At 36.4% G+C, this 17,864-nt stretch overlaps 1 protein-coding gene across 1 annotated transcript in view; it reads left to right on the forward strand.

The window, feature by feature from the left end:
* The first annotated feature begins 3,219 nt into the window (after window positions 1–3,219).
* Window positions 3,220–17,864, forward strand: part of NELFCD (negative elongation factor complex member C/D) — a 40,734-nt gene continuing 26,089 nt past the window's right edge. Inside the window, exons 1-11 of the mRNA XM_053705161.1 lie at window positions 3,220–3,349; window positions 4,459–4,571; window positions 8,437–8,546; window positions 9,183–9,292; window positions 9,873–9,980; window positions 11,782–11,934; window positions 13,226–13,356; window positions 13,468–13,633; window positions 13,819–13,953; window positions 14,100–14,239; window positions 15,824–15,938. Of these exons, the coding sequence (XP_053561136.1) occupies window positions 3,266–3,349; window positions 4,459–4,571; window positions 8,437–8,546; window positions 9,183–9,292; window positions 9,873–9,980; window positions 11,782–11,934; window positions 13,226–13,356; window positions 13,468–13,633; window positions 13,819–13,953; window positions 14,100–14,239; window positions 15,824–15,938 (1,365 nt within the window). The 5' untranslated portion in view covers window positions 3,220–3,265. The remainder of the gene's footprint in view (window positions 3,350–4,458; window positions 4,572–8,436; window positions 8,547–9,182; window positions 9,293–9,872; window positions 9,981–11,781; window positions 11,935–13,225; window positions 13,357–13,467; window positions 13,634–13,818; window positions 13,954–14,099; window positions 14,240–15,823; window positions 15,939–17,864) is intronic.

Raw genomic sequence — 17,864 nt, forward strand, 5'->3', positions numbered from 1 at the left:
CAGTTCAGAGCCCTTCCTTTCAGCCACTGCATGCTGTTATCATCTTCCTTGACAAAAAAGATAATCAGAATTCCATATTTTGTCTTGTAAATCTGCTTTTTTGACAAAACTGTAGTCTACCTCATTACTTGTCAGGTCAATGTAAATAAGTGCTAAATATCTGTGTGGGTGTCGGTGTCTGAGTGTGTTTGTGTGTTTCTTTGCATGTATGCTAGAGTGTCTATATGTGAATCCTTATGTATGAGTGTGTGTTTCTGTGTTTGTGTGTTACTACCTTTACAACATTTCCACGTTTGACTACACTTAAGAATAAAGTGCATATACGTTTTAGTCACTTGGTCAAAAATTGCACGTCAAAGGGGGTGGGCCTTATCAATTGTTAAGTAAGGGTAAAATTTCTAGTGGCGGCCCTAGGGGTTGGCCCTTATGCACTGGCAAGTATTTGGGAAAAGACAGCGAGGCATGGGTGGGGGTTGGTCAGTCCCTTAAAACCGGGACACCAAGGGGCTGCAGTCGGAAAGCAGGCCATAATAATAATATGTGGCAATCCCACAAGATGCAGTATGGTTAGGAGTTATGTAACATTGTCTATTTATAGCCTGTTCCAGCAATGGGATAAAGGAATAACATATATGTATTTAATTGCCTTTGTGTGATCAGTATTGTACCTAAAATTTAAAATAATAATAATTTTATATATATATATATATATATATATATATATATATATATATATATATATATATATATATGTGATGTAGCAGTTACAGGAATGTGGCTTTTATTTAAAAACAAAAACAAAACAACACATCATACACGGATATAACAAAGTATTGCCTTCATTTGTATCAACATTAATAGTAACAAAAATTAAAGGGACAGTCAACACCAGAATTTTTGTTGTTTAAAAAGATAGATAATCCCTTTATTACCCATTCCCCAGTTTTGCAAAACCAACACTGTTATATTAATACACTTTTTACTTCTGTGACTAACTTGTATCTAAGCATCTTCTGACCGCCCCTAATCACATGAGTTTAAAGTGAAGGTAAACTTTGCCAGGTTAGATAATGTTACATGCAAATACACCGAAAATTAAGGGTACTTTAAGTCATCAGTTTTGTTATTTTTAAATATTTACCTAGTTATCGCCGTTTTTATCTAAACAGCCCGTTTTTTTGTTTTTTTTTGCAGTCCGGTCACGTTGTTCCATTAGCCAATAATAGGTCTGGCCGTTAGGCGGCCGTCATTTGACGTCACAACATTTAGAGAAGTTCTGCGCATGCGTTGGCTATTCTAAGTTCCTCTCCCTTCGTTCTTGATTAGCGCATGCGCAATTCATCCTTATAAGTTGAAATCTTCAGAACGCAGTCTACTTCCAAGCAATTTGACGCCTGCGCTTCAGGTCACAAATGATTAGAGTCATGCAGGCGCAATTCGAATGTACGGCGAGGCGTGCGCATGCGCAAGTTGCCCCTCAATCGTGAACGCGCTTTTCCAGAACGTATAGAGCGGGTGGGACCGCTCTGTACGTAAATACAGTGAGAAACCAGGAAATACATGGAGGGAGGAGCTAAGACCGGCCAAGAACGTAGATAAAAACTGTTTCTTATACTTTGATATATATACTTATATGTTATAAAAAGTTAGCGATCTTACTATATAGTACATGGGTAACATAATACAGCTTACAAAAAAGCTAAACTTTACCTTCACTTTAAGTTATTATCTATTGACTTGCATTTTAGCCAATTAGTGCAGTGTCTGCCACTAGCCACGGGTGTGATTACAATGCTATCTATATGGCCCACATGAGCTAGCTCTCCCCTGCTGTGAAAAGTAAATAAAATAGAGGCGGCCTTCAAGGGCTTAGAAATTATCATATGAGCCTCCCTAGGTTTAGCTTTCAACTAGAATACCAAGAGAACAAAGCAAAATTGTTGATAAAAGTAAATTTGAAAGTTGTTTAAAATGACATGCCCTATTTGAAAAATGAAAGGTTTTTTTGGACTTGACTGTCCCTTTAATGTAATTTTTTTTCAACCTACGTAACTATTTCACATGTAAATTTACCCTAAGAAATTAAAGTGATGGTAAATCCTAGCATTTCTGAAACGATATGATTTACCATTGGAACAAATAAGGGGACTTTGAAATCCGGCTTGGTGCAGACTGGTGCCGGATTTCCCGCACAGCTATTGGCTAAGAGGTGAAAATGTCACCTCTCAGCCAAATAGTGTTCTGCCGTGGGCTGCCTTATCAGCTCAGTGCGGCGAACGCTGCAAACAAATAAAGGAGCTTTCAGCATGAAGTATTTTATACTTCATGACTGAAAGTCTCCTTTATTTGTTCCAATGGTAAATCCTAGCATTTCACAAACACTAGGATTTACCATCACTTTAAGTTCAAATGGATACAAAATCATGAAAATCTATAAGGCACTGAAGGGCTTAAAGGGAAAAGAAACCAATGTTTTATTTCATAATTTAGACAAGCATAAAATTTTAACCAACTTTCTAATCTACTTCTTTTACCAAATTTTCTTTGTTCTCTTTGCATCTTTTGTGGAATAGCAGCAACGTAAGATTAGGCGCATTTATGTGTCTGATGCACTATATGACAGCAATTTTGCAAGCATGTTATTTATTTGCAAGAGCACTTGATGGCAGCCCTATTTCCTAATTTGATAATAGAAGCAAATTGGAAACCTTTTTTTAAATTGTATGCGCTTTTTGAATCACAAAAGAAAATGTTGGGGTTACACACACTTTATTTACTTAAAAATATTTAGATTTCAAATGCTCCTGGATCATGTAATTAAATATATTATAATGTAGGACACCACCAGATATGAAAATGATCAAATTAAACATTAAAAAAAAAACAAAACGTTTAATGTGAATTGGGATTGCTGGACAGCTATAATAAGAGCAGTAATATATAAATAGCTAAAACTCTTCGTTAATACATTGACACGGAAATTAATATCACGAATTTCCATATAGTATAATTACATATGGGGAGAATCGTTTAGACAGATAAAGAACAATGCAAGGCTACCGATCTCTCACCAAAGTTGTCAAACCCTGTTATATCAGAGTCTATTGTATTACCCAGACCTGCGGCCAGCCTCACTTTTACTCTGGTAGACGCTGGAGGCGCTGCATGGAGCTAAATCAGTTAAACCCAAGGCGGATGTGACGTCATTTGAGGTGGACGGTGTGCGACCGAACGGGGAAGTGGGAAACTAGAGATTCTAATAGAAATGGAACCGGAGTTTTTCATCCCGGTAGTAGGCGGCGGCGGAGGAGGAGGAGGAATTGTAGGCGACTGGGAGGAAAGAGGCGGGGTAGGTTAAGAAACATGGAGTTGGAGATGTTAAACATGTATACAATTTTATACAACTTTCCAATTTACTTATTTTGGAAAATGTGCTTCATTCTTTTGGTTTCTTTTGTTGAAGGACCAACAATGCACTGCTGGGAGCTAGCTGAGCACATCAGGTGAGCCAGTTACAGCAATCAATCAGCAGCTAACTCTCAGTAGTGCACTGCTGCTCCTGAGCCTGCTTACTTATGATATTTAACAAAGGATACCAAGAGTTTAAAGTGAATTAGTAAGTACATTTGAAATGTGTTTAAAATTACACACTCTGATTCATTAAAGTTTAATTTTGACGGTACTGTCCCTTTAAGCCCTTTTGCAGGGTTGCTAGTACCATAATGTCATGCTATAACAAATTAGAGTATGCAATTTTTGCGCTATAGTGACCCATTAAGCAAAAAAATATTGTACCTTTCTTGATATTCCTCCTCCCTCTAAAAGTGCACTCCCTGGAATTGCTATTTTATAATCTCTGAATTGGTTTAAATGCTTATAATTTGTAAAACTTCTTAACATTTAAAGGAACATTCACATCCTTATCTACATTTCACAGATGTTTTTTAACCTTAAAATGTTTTATTTATTCATTTAAACCTTGGTGGTTAAACAGTATGGACGGGGCTATATTTATTTGTTATAGTAATAGTTGTTGAGATGTACATAATCTCAAACATGGAAGCCAGTCAATTTTCTTTTAAAAGCCAGGAACATTTTAATTCTTGTTCAGAAGCCACAGGCGTAGTTCCTGAGCTGAACACAACCAATTATTGGTGGGGTCATGTGACTGCCACTGCCAGCATACTGGCTATTTCCTGCATTGGAACAACAGTTCTTTGAGGTTCCTGAGTGCAATTTTACCTATATATTAAACCCTTGCAAAAAAGTTCCAGGCTGAGTACTGCAAAAATGAGAGCATGTAGTTTTTCCACTGCAATGTTTGTTTACAAAGAAAAACATGTGAACTTGTGTTTTACACATACTGCCTCTCTGTCTGTGGGCCATTACGTATGGTACACATAAGCTAAACAAGAAGTGTTGTGACTGTTTACCATGTTCTATTGTTGTTGACTACAGGATGAAGAATATGGTGAGGCAGAGGATGATGCCGAGGTGCAGCAGGAATGTATACAAAAATTTTCTAGCCGGGATTATATCATGGAGCCTGCAATATTCCACACCTTAAAGAGGTATAAGTTTCCTGCATTGTGTTGATATACACCTAATAAATTGCAATATCATATTGCCATATGCCATTCATATTAATTTATAAGATGATATGCTCATAAAATTGTAGGTCTATTTTTTTATTCTTATTTTTTTAGTCAAAGTGTTTGTTACATATAAATCAATTAAACATCTTTACGTGAGTCAAGAAATTTTTAAGGAATAATGTAAAACTGCATCAGTTAACGTATTTTGTAGTGAATCCATTATATTAAAGGAACAGTCTAGTCAAAATTAAACTTTCATGATTCAGATAGAGCATGCAACTTTAAGCAACTTTCTAATTTACTCCTATTATCATTTTTTCTTTGTTCTCTAGGTATCTTTAGTTGAATGTAAGCTTATAAGCCTGCCCATTTTTGGTTCAGCACCTGGGTAGCGCTTTTTGATTGGTGGCTACATTTAGACACTAATCAGAAAGTGCTACCCAGGTCTGAACCAAAAATGGACTGGCTCCTATGTTTACATAATTGCTTTTCCAAATAAAGATAAAAAGAGAACGAACTATGCCTTTAAATAGGATTTATCTATTGTAATTTTATCACTCCAGATAAGGATTCATTTATTTCCTAACAAAGTTATTTATTAAAAAAATGGTGAGTTTACCTTTTAAAGGGACAGTAAAGTAAAAATTAAACAGTCATGATTCAGACAGAGTGCAAGTAAAAGCATTTCTATATTTAGAACTTTTATTAGAAGTGAAACTAAAGATATCCAGGTACAAATTGCAAACCAGTAGAATTTTCCCAGCATACAGCTTAAAACATAAAGTAATGAGCTGTATTTCTGCTATCGGGACTAAAAATGGACAGCGGTACTAAAAGCATTATGAAATTTATGCACAAATGAGCTTAAGTTATTTTTAGAACTAAATGGGCTGGTTGTGCAGTCAAGGTTGGTAACATTTGATATCTATTCTCTTTTTATTTTTTTTTTATTAATAGCATTGTTTTATTTACTTCAGACCATTATTTTATTGACAAAATAGCAAACACATACCTTTTTTTATTTTTCATAGTACATACTATTATTTTTTTCTTAAATGTATGAACAAATGTTTTAAAATCATGTCAATTTAAAAACTAAGAAGGGCATTGAAGGGATATTAAACAGTGCCCCTTTGGTAAAAACAAATATTTTATTGTTGTTGTTATTATTATCAGGTATTTGTAGAGCGCTAACAGATTCTGCAGGGCTATAAACAGGCGGTATACAAGATAACATTTATAGGGATCAAATGGGTAGAGGGCCCTGCCGAGAGTTGCACTGTTGTAGTCAGCTCTTATGAAGGTGATCTACAAACAGCTGGGCTCATAGGCTTACATGCTAAGGGGGTTCAAGGGGATAGCAATGGAGTTAGGAAAGGTTAGTGTAGGTTGTATGCATCCCTGAACAGTATAGTCTTTAGGGAGTGCTTGAAGCTTTCAAAGCTAGGGGAGAGTCTTGTGGAGCCAGTCTGGAGAAGTCCTGTAAACAGTAATGTGAGGAGTTAACGAGAGGAGGAGAGTAGGAGGTCATGAGCAGAGTGATGGGGACGGGAGGGAGAGTATCTGGAGACAAGGTCTGAAATATAGGGGTGAGCAGTGCAGTTGAGGGTTTTGTATGTCAGTCAGAATTTTGTGTTTAAGCCTGGAGGCAAGAGGAAGCCAGTGAAGGGATTGGCAGAGAGGTGCAGCAGATGAAGAGCAACGTGTAAGGAAGATGAGCCTGGCAGAGGCATTCATTATGGATTGTAAAGGAGCTAGGCGGCAGCTAGGGAGACCAGAGAGGATAGAGTTGTAGTAGTCGAGGCGGGAAAGAATGAGAGAGTGGATTAAAATCTTAGTTGTGTCTTGTGTAAGGAGATGTCTAATTTTAGAGATGTTTTTAAGGTGTAAGCGACAGGCTTTAGCCAAGGACTGAATGTGAGGAGTGAAAGAAAGATCTGAGTCAAGTGTGACCCCAAGACATCGAGCATGCAGGGTAGGGGTAATATAGAGAAATGGGGGGTGGAGATTTGTGAAGAAGGGGGGGAAATAAGGAGAGATTTAACTTAAGGTAGTGAGAGGACATCCAGGATGAGATAAGAGAAAGACAATTGGTGACACGGGTTAGCACGGAAGGAGATAGGTCTGGTGCAGAGAGGTAGATTTGGATGTCATCGGCATACAAATGATATTGAAACCCGTGGGACTTTATTAATGAACCTAATGACGACGTGTAGATTGACAAGAGAAGGGGACAATCTAAGTAAACATAAAAATAAACATATTGTTTACAAAACAGCAAACCACTTTCTTGTTTTCTTGCAAAATGAGCAGTTAGAAATTCTCAGTGTGATAAGAGAGCTGGCATCTTGGCTACTTAAAGGAATAGTTTAGTCAAAATTAAAGTTTCATGATTCAGATAGAGCAGGCAATTCTAATTTACTCCTATTTATCAATTTTTCTTCGTTCTCTTGGTATCTTTATTTGAATGTAAGCTTAGGAACCAGACCATTTTTGGTTCAGAACCTGGGTAGCGCTTATCTGTTTGGTGGTTACATATAGACACCAATCAGAAAGTGCTACCCAGCTGCTGAACCAAAAATGGGCTGGCTCCTAAGCTTACATTCCTGCTTTTCAAATAAAGATACCAAGAGAACGAAGAAAAAAATTATAAATTAGAAAGTTGCTTAAAATTGCCTGTATTATCTGAATCATGAAAGTTTATTTTGACTAGACTATTCCTTGAAGTTTACATTTTGCCTGATCTGAGCATGAGCACATCTGACTCCCTATTTATCTAGTCTATTCAATTTGTAGTAAACCAGTTACTATAGAAGTTTTATGACATCAGGTTAGATGAACCTTCCTGCAGAAGCCACAGCCTTCTTGTAGGGCTGCCATGGGAAGTAATGGACACTGCACAAATGTAGTTAAAATAAATAAAAGGCAAAATTAATTTAAAATGATCAATAATACATTTTGCAATGATTTCTATTAAGTATAATCAACTGACATTGGATAAGACCATGACAAGAGACATATATGTGCAGCCACCAATCAGCAGCTAGCTCCCTGTAGTGCATAGCTGCTCCTGAGCCTACCTAGGTATGAAGCAAATTTGATAATATAAGTAAATCAGAAAAATGTTTAAAATTGTTTGCTCTATCTGAAACATTCTGTGGTTTCATGTCCTTTTAACACCTTTTTTTTTTGCTGTAATTGATTTTCAGTAACCAAACTCAACCCTCCTTATGCCTTGTCTCTAGGAGCCATACTTATTACTGTTGTGACGAGGCTTGAGACTGTCATTTTGTTAGGGTAATATCCGTTGTTTTGTAGTTCATTGTCTTGGAATCTCTGCTGCAGCCAATTATGGACTATTATTTAGACGTGTTCATTTTATGTCTGCAGTGAATGATTGTTCTCGGAATTAGAAATTCTCAATTGCAAAGTTGTTTTACTATGCACAATGAAACATTATAAATAACATTCTGTGTTGCATTTTCCTTTCAATCATACTTAAAACGGCTGTTAAGGAATAATAATTTCCTTTACTTTAGAGTGGTTTCATTCTGAGATTGTATAGTGATTAAACGCAGAAGTTTGAGAATCCTTTGACTGACCAAGTGCCTGGTAAAATGTCCTTATGCCATGTTACTGGCCATCAGAATGCAATACATTTATTATGCAACCTTTTTTTGCAATGTATTAATCAAATTGACAAATTGTAGCCTTGCATATTCTTAAATGTGTAGACTGTGTTTTGTCTTTTAAATAGTTCCTTGCTTTGCATGTGATAATAATTTTTATGCTGCTTCTATTTGGTGACTTTTCATTCCGCTTGCTTTTCTTCTGACTCCAGGTATTTCCAGGCCGGCGGGTCTCCTGAGCATGTCATACAGCTTCTTTCAGAGAATTACAGTGCTGTAGCGCAGACAGTGAATCTGCTTGCAGAATGGCTCATTCAATCAGGTACACAATGTTAGTGTAAATATAAAAAATGTCTTCTGTGGTTCCAAATATATCCTGTTCTAGGTATAAAGAAATCAAACATTTTGTGGTACGCATGCTGTGGTGTTATACAGACAGGGTGTACTGATTACATTTCTTGAGGAATTACAAATTAGATGTAAATAAAAATGATGATGTGAGCTTTGTGCATATTTAAAGGGACACTTTACCCAAAAAATGTCTTTCATGATTAAGGTAGAGAATACAATTTTAAACAACATTCCAATTTACTTCTATTATCTAATTTGCTTTATTCTTTAGATATCCTTTAATGAAGAAGTAGCAATGCACATGGTGAGACAATCACAGGAGGCATCTATGTGCAGCTACCAATCAACAGCTACTAAGCATATCTAGATATGCTTTTCAGCAAAGAATATCAAACGAATAAAGCAAATTAGATAATAGAAGTAAATTAGAAAGTTGTTTATAATTCTATGCTCTTTCTAAATCATGGAAGAAAAAAAATTGGGTTTCATGTCCCTTTAATATAACAACATTAGATAACTGTTTGTATATAATGCATACTTATATCTGTGCTCTGTACAGATTCAGATTTAAAAACAGGGCCACTGTTTGTGTTATATTGTTTTGCAGGGGTGGAGCCAAGTCAGGTTCAGGAAACAGTCGAAAATCATCTAAAGAGTTTGCTGATCAAACACTTTGACCCAAGGAAAGCAGACTCCATTTTTACAGAGGAAGGAGAGGTAACACAGAAGTGTGTACATTTTTTAAAGGAATATTACCATAAAATATGATTGGGTGTCTAAGCATAAACCCAGGCCTGTATTTTAGGTGTCACATATATTTACTGTAGACTGCTGTGATTGCTGCTCCTATTTTTTTGCAAAGGAAATAGGATCTGCAGTTTTAAACCAAATCAAAAAGATTTAGTGGGATGGATACTAATCTCTTTATTGTCTCATCTATAAAAAAAGGGGGTATTTCAAAATGTTTTTTTTTATTAAATACATGTTCCTGTCTGGAGTAAACTAATGCTTTATTGTCAGGCTTGTGTGTATCTCTCCACTAAAATAGCTTTTGGTAATTGTCCTTATTAGCCAGTGAGCACGATTAGGAAGTTCATAGTTTATATTGATCTATTCGTTCTAATTTAAATTTAAACCGATTTATCTTGGCAAAAAATATATTTTTAAATATATTTCATTTGGACAAAGGGAAAACAATGAATTCTACCTGATTAATAAGCGTCTTAACTGTATAAACAGACAAACTAGATTTTATCATGTAGCATGTTGGGTACTTCCCCCTGTCTTGATTTTTTAGACACCAGCTTGGCTGGAGCAGATGATTGCACACACCACATGGAGAGACCTCTTTTACAAGCTTGCTGAGGCCCATCCTGACTGCCTGATGTTAAACTTTACTGTGAAGGTGAGATGAAGACTATATCCAGCTGTAGGTTCATCCCTAAAAGTGCTTAAAGGGATATGAACCCCCAAAATGTTATTTTGTGATTCAGACAGAGCATACAACTTTATTGTTTATTCCAATTTACTTCTAGTATCAAATTTGCTTCATTCACATAGTATTCTTTGTTGAAGAGCTACTTTGTCAGTTGTCTTAAGCTCTACATGGCAGAAAATAGGGCTGCCATTTAGTGCTATTGCAAATGGATAATCTTGTAAAACTTCTGCCATATAGTGCTTGCTCCTGAGCTTATTTGAAAAATAGAAGTAAATTAGAAAGTTGTTTAAAATCACTTGCTCTATCTGCATCATGAAAGAAAAATGTAGGATTTCATGTCCCTTTAAATAAGGGAAAGAATCACATTTTGATCTCTAAGTACACTTTTGGGCTACTCTGCTTTACTTAAAGGGACAGTCAAGCCCAAAAAAACAAATTTGATGACTTAAATAGGGAATGTAATTTTAAACAACTTTCCAATTTATGTTTATCACCAATTTTGCTTTGTTCTCTTGGTATTCTTAGTTGAAAGCTAAACCTAGGAGGTTCATATGCTAATTTCTTAGACCTTTAAGACTGCCTCTAATTTGAATGCATTTTCACCACTAGAGGGCATTAGTTCATGTGTTTCATATAGATACCATTGAGCTCATGCACGTGAAGTTACCCTGGAGTGAGCACTGATTGGCTAACATGCAAGTCTGTCAAAAGAATAAGGGGGCAGTTTGCAGAGGCTTAGATACAAAGTAATCACAGAGGTAAAAAGTGTATTTCTATAACAGTGTTGGTTATGCAAAACTGGGGAATGGGTAATAAATGGATTATCTTTATTTTTAAAAAAACAAAAAATCTGGTTTTGACTGTCCCTTTAAGACTTGTGCAAATATTCCAGTCTAATTGACAAATATTATCAGACACTCCTTTGGGTTGTTTTTTTCCATGTCTTTCAGGAAAGTTGTTGTAGATCATTTCTGAAAGTAGCAGTTTTATAAATACTACTTGATCTCTGTAAAGATGAGCTTTGTGGATGAAAGTCTGCCCAGACTTTACACGGATTAGGTCTTCTCCACTATTAAAGTTTAAGTATTAGTTGTTATGTTTATGTTATAATCACTATTGCGTATCTGATATGCACTTTTACAATAGATTTAATCCATTTTTATTATGTTCGCTATCTGTTTTTTTTGTTTGTTTTTTTTACTGGTCAGCATTTGCCCATTTGTACTATTCTCTGAATTGAGTCACCAGTGCAGGAATTAACAGAATATACGTATATTCATTTGTGATTGGCTGTCACATGATACAGGAGGAGTGGAAATAGAAATACCCAGCTGAAGTTGGTGCTATTGCATTATCTTTTTATCGTGCATTTGTTGATTATGCAAATCTGCTGTACCAGTCCTTTAACTCCTCTCTGGATGTTTTTTATTTATTTTTTTAACTCCAAAGGGCATGGCAAGTCCACTGATTCCTTCTATTAGTCAATATATGCTGATTGAGTTATGTTTAGCAGAGTTTGTTTTATTGCAGTTGAATAATGAGTCTTCACTAATAACTTATGCTTGTTTGTTGTGCTTGGGCGTGCTGCTGGGTTTGTGCCTGGTGCACTGTTAAGCCTCGGACATACTGGGGGGTTCCTGCTGCAGTGCATGGTTGGGAGCACTATGGGGGATTCTGAGTGTGAGCACGCTGTTTTTTTTACCATTTAATATGTGTATTTTCTTTATTTTATTTTTTTAAACACTATTCTTTCTCATATCCTTTTTAGCTGATCTCAGATGCAGGGTACCAAGGTGAAATTACCAGTGTATCCACTGCGTGCCAGCAGCTGGAAGTCTTCTCTAGGGTGCTGCGTACCTCACTGGCCACTATACTTGATGGGGGAGAGGAGAATTTGGAGAAGAATCTGCCAGAATTTGCAGTGAGTTCCATCAGATGTTTTAAAGACTCCTTGGTCGTGTGTTTACAGGGCCTTTTGCATAAGGTGCCGTGTAGAGGGAAAGTGCGTGTGTGAATATTTGTTCTAGATATGGTCTTCACAATGAGAAAATTAAACAGGCACTAATGATGTTAAGTATTGTATATCTTTTTAGTTGAAATATTTCTTTATTAGTAGGATCACAAGGTAAAATACATAACAAAATATCCTTCATCTCGGAAGTGATTGTATATCTTTTTAAAAGGATAAATATATTTATTTTTATTTTTTGTTTTAAATCAAGCTTTATTAAACACTTTGTAATACAAATAAATAAAAAATAAATAAACAGCACAAAACACAGTGAGCCAAATTTCGACTCTGGTATCTACTAAATATCTTGTCTCATATTTAGGATGTATGAGTTCATAACAGTCCACAAAAGACCCTGTAGGTTCCATGAGTTCTGCCGTTATCATCTATTTAATACTCCTTAACAGCAATAGTACATGTTAATTAAATGTATAAAGCCTTAAAAGGAAATAACACCACAGGTGTAACATCTTCAGTAATATAGTATGTTAACTAGCTGTATGTATTCTCTACTCTCCTTTGAAGGATAAATATATTTTTAGGTAATACCTAAACTACAGATGTTACATAGCATGTGATTCTCTTTATGTCAGTTTTTGTTTGTCTCCTCTCATTTTACATTGTTTTTATTATCATTCATCTCCGTTCTTGTATCTTTTCTACCACATCACTTTCTATTTTTTTTTCCCAGTCAGTTTTCTTCTGGTCATCATTTTCCTACATCTTCCCTTTTCTAGTTTATTTTGTTTTCACCCTCTCATTTTATCTTTTCCTGCTCTTTTATGTTTATTTTTTTTAGTACTTTGTGATCTTAAAGAGACAATAAATTAGAATATTTAGGTATAGAAAAAAAATGCACAGTACAAACTACATTTAACTTGTTTTTCCTGTTATTTAGCTGTGTATATTACGTTATTTTTGAGAGAGAGATCAAAAAGGCAAGCGTTTGACAGGATGTTTTCTCAAAAACATTATTATTGTGTCTGAGTACGGGTTAAAATCCTCCTCATGTCACATGATGAAGTGAATAAAACTGAGGGAAAATTCTGCCAAGTGCTTTCCTATTTGATATATATTGGTGTTCTTGTTATGCACCTCAGGTGGATGTATTGGGACTTTGCAGAGCGTGCTAGCTACAATCTAGATATATTTTCACTATCCATACATTTCTCTGCCTGACGTTTCGTTACTGTCTTTACAGAGGATGCTGTGTCATGGTGAGCATACCTATTTATTTGCTCAGGCCATCATGTCCATTTTGGCTCAGGAGGAACAAGGGGGATCTGCAATGCGCAGAATAGCTCAAGAGGTCCAAAAATTTGCTCATGAAAAGTAAGAGCCAAACAAATCTCATTTTGATAAAGGGGCAACACAAACCAGAACAGCATTATGGGCTACTCGCATACTATAATAGATGTAAAACAATATGGTTTTCCTATATAGGGGTCATGATGCAAGTCAGATCACCCTGGCACTAGGCTCTGCTGCTTCCTACCCGCGGGCATGTCAAGCACTTGGGGCAATGCTGTCTAAAGGAGCCCTTAATCCTGCAGATATTACAGTGTTGTTCAAGATGTTTACAAGCATGGACCCTCCTCCTGTTGAGCTGGTGAGAAGCATTATATGAGCGATCCATACAAAAAATGTCTGCAGATTTATTATCTGCTGTAGAGTAGCGGAGCACTAAGCACACAGTCATCCCTTTTTAAAGTGACATTTCTGAATTGTACAGCACAGTACATGTAGATTACCACAAATATATTGATGAGCTACTTTTTTGCTTTATCTGACCAGATCAGAGTCCCAGCATTCCTCGACCTGTTCATGCAGTCTCTTTTCAAGCCAGGGGCTAAAATTAACCAGGATCATAAACATAAATATATTCACATCCTAGCTTATGCAGCTAGTGTTGTGGAGACATGGAAGAAGGTACGTTGCATACAGTAATTAGATTTTTCTTAACTTTTAAGTTATTACTAGTTGCAAAACTGTAGAGCATTTCATAACCATTATTCTGAAAATCCTCTCCCCCTGTGCTTTATGCATATGCCTCATACTAAATGTTTTCACTACAGAACAAGAGAGTTAACATTAATAAGGATGAGCTGAAGTCCACTTCCAAAGCAGTGGAGACTGTCCACAATCTGTGCTGTAATGAAAACAAAGGGGCGTCCGAGCTGGTGGCTGAGCTCAGTACTCTGTATCAGTGCATCAGGTGAGTTTGCAGCAGTTTGCTCAGTTCCAGCATGTACAGTTATATTTGGTTGGCTAGAAAGTTTCAGGTACCTGAGACAAATCCCAAACTATTTTCTTATAGTTCCTCAGTGTAGCAGCTTTTTGCTATAAATGTAAAGTCAATGTAGCAGTGAGTAATGTAAAATAAACATGCACATGAATTAATATTGGCATATTAAAGAAATCCCACTTACAGCTTTCTTAAAACGAAGCCTCTAACCAATAAATATAAAATTATTTATCAAACAACATCATAAACGACAGCACACAAAATAGGGCTGTCCAACAAGCATTCTACCTGACCAATCTTGATAATTTAATTAGCATATTAAAATTTATCCTCAACACATGCACATTTTAATCCCTGAAGACTATTGCCCGGGTTTTTAACCGTTCACACAATGCTAGTTAGTCTAGGTTAAATTCCAAATATGTATCTGTATGCAGCATATTAAATACTTATGCTCCATTTTTCTAGGGGTGGTCCTAATATACTTACAACAAATCCGATGCCTCTCTTCCTCTTCTGTGTGATTCCCTATCTCAGCGGTCACGTGACCACCGAGATAGTGATGTCGGCGCTCAGCTCTGCAACGAACTGCGCATGCACAGACAAAATTCCATAGTGCATGCGTGGGTGCGTGAAAGGTAGAGCCCAGGCTGCCCACCGTGTTTGGCTAATGCAAGTTAGCCTCACGTTGCGTTTGGAAACATGCCTCTTTTCAAATAAAGTTTACAATAGACAACAAAAGGTATTTGAGCATATTTTCACTTGATATTAATCCATACAATAAGAATTTATACATTTTAGCCTTTCATATCCCTTTAACAAAATAACAATGATGAAATAGCTTATATAGCAGAGGTTAATGCATTGTTTTTAAACATGGGAAAAAGACACACATTTTTAGGGCAAGATGAATGTGTTTTGTATTTAAATGTATGTAGAATAGTTCAAATAAGGTGCTAGTAAAATCCAAGGGATGCATGTCCCTTGATTTGCTAAATCATTGTGTTTTATTGAAGTTTATTTGCTTCCATACCACATTTGATTAGATTCCATTTTGAAAGTGATTCACCAGGCTTCTCCTTCTCTTAAGCAGTTTACACAAATTGCTGATTCACATACTAAAATTGTTCATAGTTAATGATCAGTTTGTAGGAATTTACGTATTCCTATTCTCTGCAAAGGTTGAAAAAAGTATGGTAATGGGAAGTATAGAAGAACATTTTAAGAAAAGGAAGAGGAAATCATTCCTATTTGTAGGTGAACCAAGGATCATAGAAATACCATATTAAATTTCTAATGGTTTGGTTTTGTCGCTGGCCAGATGAGTACATTTTCATAATTTATTTTAATAAAAAAAATACCCAAACTACACATACTGTTCCCACGGGTTTGACCAGAATGAGCCAATTGCAGGAAGAACACTGTTACAAATGAGAAGTGGATAAAAGTATCAGAAGTTATGGGTCTATGGGTATAAATATAATATATAATGACTGTGTTGGCCGTATGATGGACAAACCTTGCTCTAACCCTACTCTTATCATCCTGTGCTAGGTTCCCTGTGGTGGCTATGGGTGTCCTTAAGTGGGTGGACTGGACGGTGTCTGAGCCTCGCTATTTCCAGCTTCAGACGGATCACACTCCTGTACATCTGGCACTGCTGGATGAGGTATGCAGGCATTGTATTGTTATGATCATCTTAACATACCTACCCCATCACTCCCAAAACAGGTATTTTTTGATGGGAGCAAAACAGGAGGTTCTCCATATAGCACTTTTTATATATGTCCAACAGAATAAAAAAAAAAAAAGTATTATATCTAGTCTAGGAAGTAAGTAGATAATCTAGGAAATAGGAAAATGTTGTTTGCACAACTTAGTCAAGTAACTAAGCAAAGTTTACAGCTAGACCATTAGAAAATTGCAGTAATAAGAAAATGTACAAAGTAAAGCTACATATTCACCCCCATGGAGAAACGGATACTGAGCAAAAAATAGCGAAACAAAACATTCCCTATAATCAATAAAACTTTTATCAGATATATCCTTTGTTTCGTTGGCATTTTAAATACTGGTATACAGAGATGCATTGACTACACCTAAGAATATATTTTTGTAATACTTCCCTTGATGGTTCTGCATACTAACAGTTTCTCAGGGCTCCCTAAATAGTCTGTTGCCTTGTTACATGGACTAGATTTCTCTTGTAAGATGTATCGAGTCCACGGATTCATCCATACTTATGGGATATTCTCCTTCCCTACAGGAAGTGGCAGAGAGAGCACCTACAGCAGAGCTGTCCATATAGCTCCTCCCTTAGCTCCACCCCCCAGTCATTCTCTCTGCCGGCTTAACTGCTAGGAAGGGCAAAGGGAGTGTGGTGACAAAAATGTTAGTTTTTATTTTCTCAAGCAAAAGTTTGTTATTTTAAATGGTACCGGTATGTACTATTTACTCTCTGGCAGGAAAGAGATGAAGATTTCTGCAAGGAGGATGATGATCTTAGCATTTTGTAACTAAGATCCACTGCTGTTCTCACAGGGCTGAAGAGTACAGGAAAACTTCAGTTGGGGGAACAGTTTGCAGGCTAAACTGCATTAAGGTATGTTCAGTCTATTTTTTTTTAGACAGACTGTGTTATTTCTAGAAAAGGCTGGCAATATCCCCATGAGGGAAAGGTAAGCTGTATTCAGTAAAAGAGGAATCCAAGCTTGCATAAAGGGCTCATAGTTACTGGTGACACTAATAGGAAAAAAACGTTTTGGTTTAATTACAAATAAAACGTTTTTTGAGGGACTTTAAGGGGTCTTTGTGGCTTGTTTAAGGGTTATTAACCCACATGGCTAGTTTAAGAAACACTCTGTGGTGTTTCTTTTAGGCCCCATAACATTGAGTGAGGTGGGAGGGGCCTATTTACAGTTTATTTACCTCAGAAGCATCCAGCTACTTCTCCAGAGTTTCCTGCTGTATTTGAGGGCTGTAAAGAGGTTTTTCCCCCCACAAATCGTTCCTAAAGGGCAGGTAGGCGCCACAGCAGAGCTGTGGCAAGGTGCTGAACGTTATTTTACCGGTCTTTAAGTTTTTTCAATCAGGTTTTTACATTAAGGGGTTAATTGTTTATTTGCATAGTGGTGCAAAGTTACTAAGGCTTTATGATGCTACTGTAAAAATTTCGCTTTTACTGCTTTTTTACACTGTTTTGCAGAGTTTGTGCAGCTTTTTTTTCTCTTAAAGGCACAGTACCGTTTTTGTTTAAAGTGTTATTTTCTTTGATTAAAGTGTTTTCCAAGCTTGTTTGTTTCATTACTAGCCTGTTTAACATGTCTGACACCAAGGAAAATCCTTGTTCTATGTGTTTAGAAGCCATTGTGGAACCCCCTCTTAGAATGTGTCCCACTTGCACTAATATGTCTAAATTATAAAGAGCATATTTTAGCACTTAAAAATATTGCAATAGATGATTTTCAGTTAGAAGGAAATGAGGGTTTAGCATCTAGCTCTCCCCAAGTGTCACAACCAGTAACGCCCGCACAAGTGACGCCAAGTACCTCTAATGCGTCAAATTCATTTACTTTACAAGACATGGCCATAGTTA

Source organism: Bombina bombina, chromosome 1 (genome assembly GCF_027579735.1).
Source record: "Bombina bombina isolate aBomBom1 chromosome 1, aBomBom1.pri, whole genome shotgun sequence".
Taxonomy (NCBI): Eukaryota; Metazoa; Chordata; class Amphibia; order Anura; family Bombinatoridae; genus Bombina; species Bombina bombina.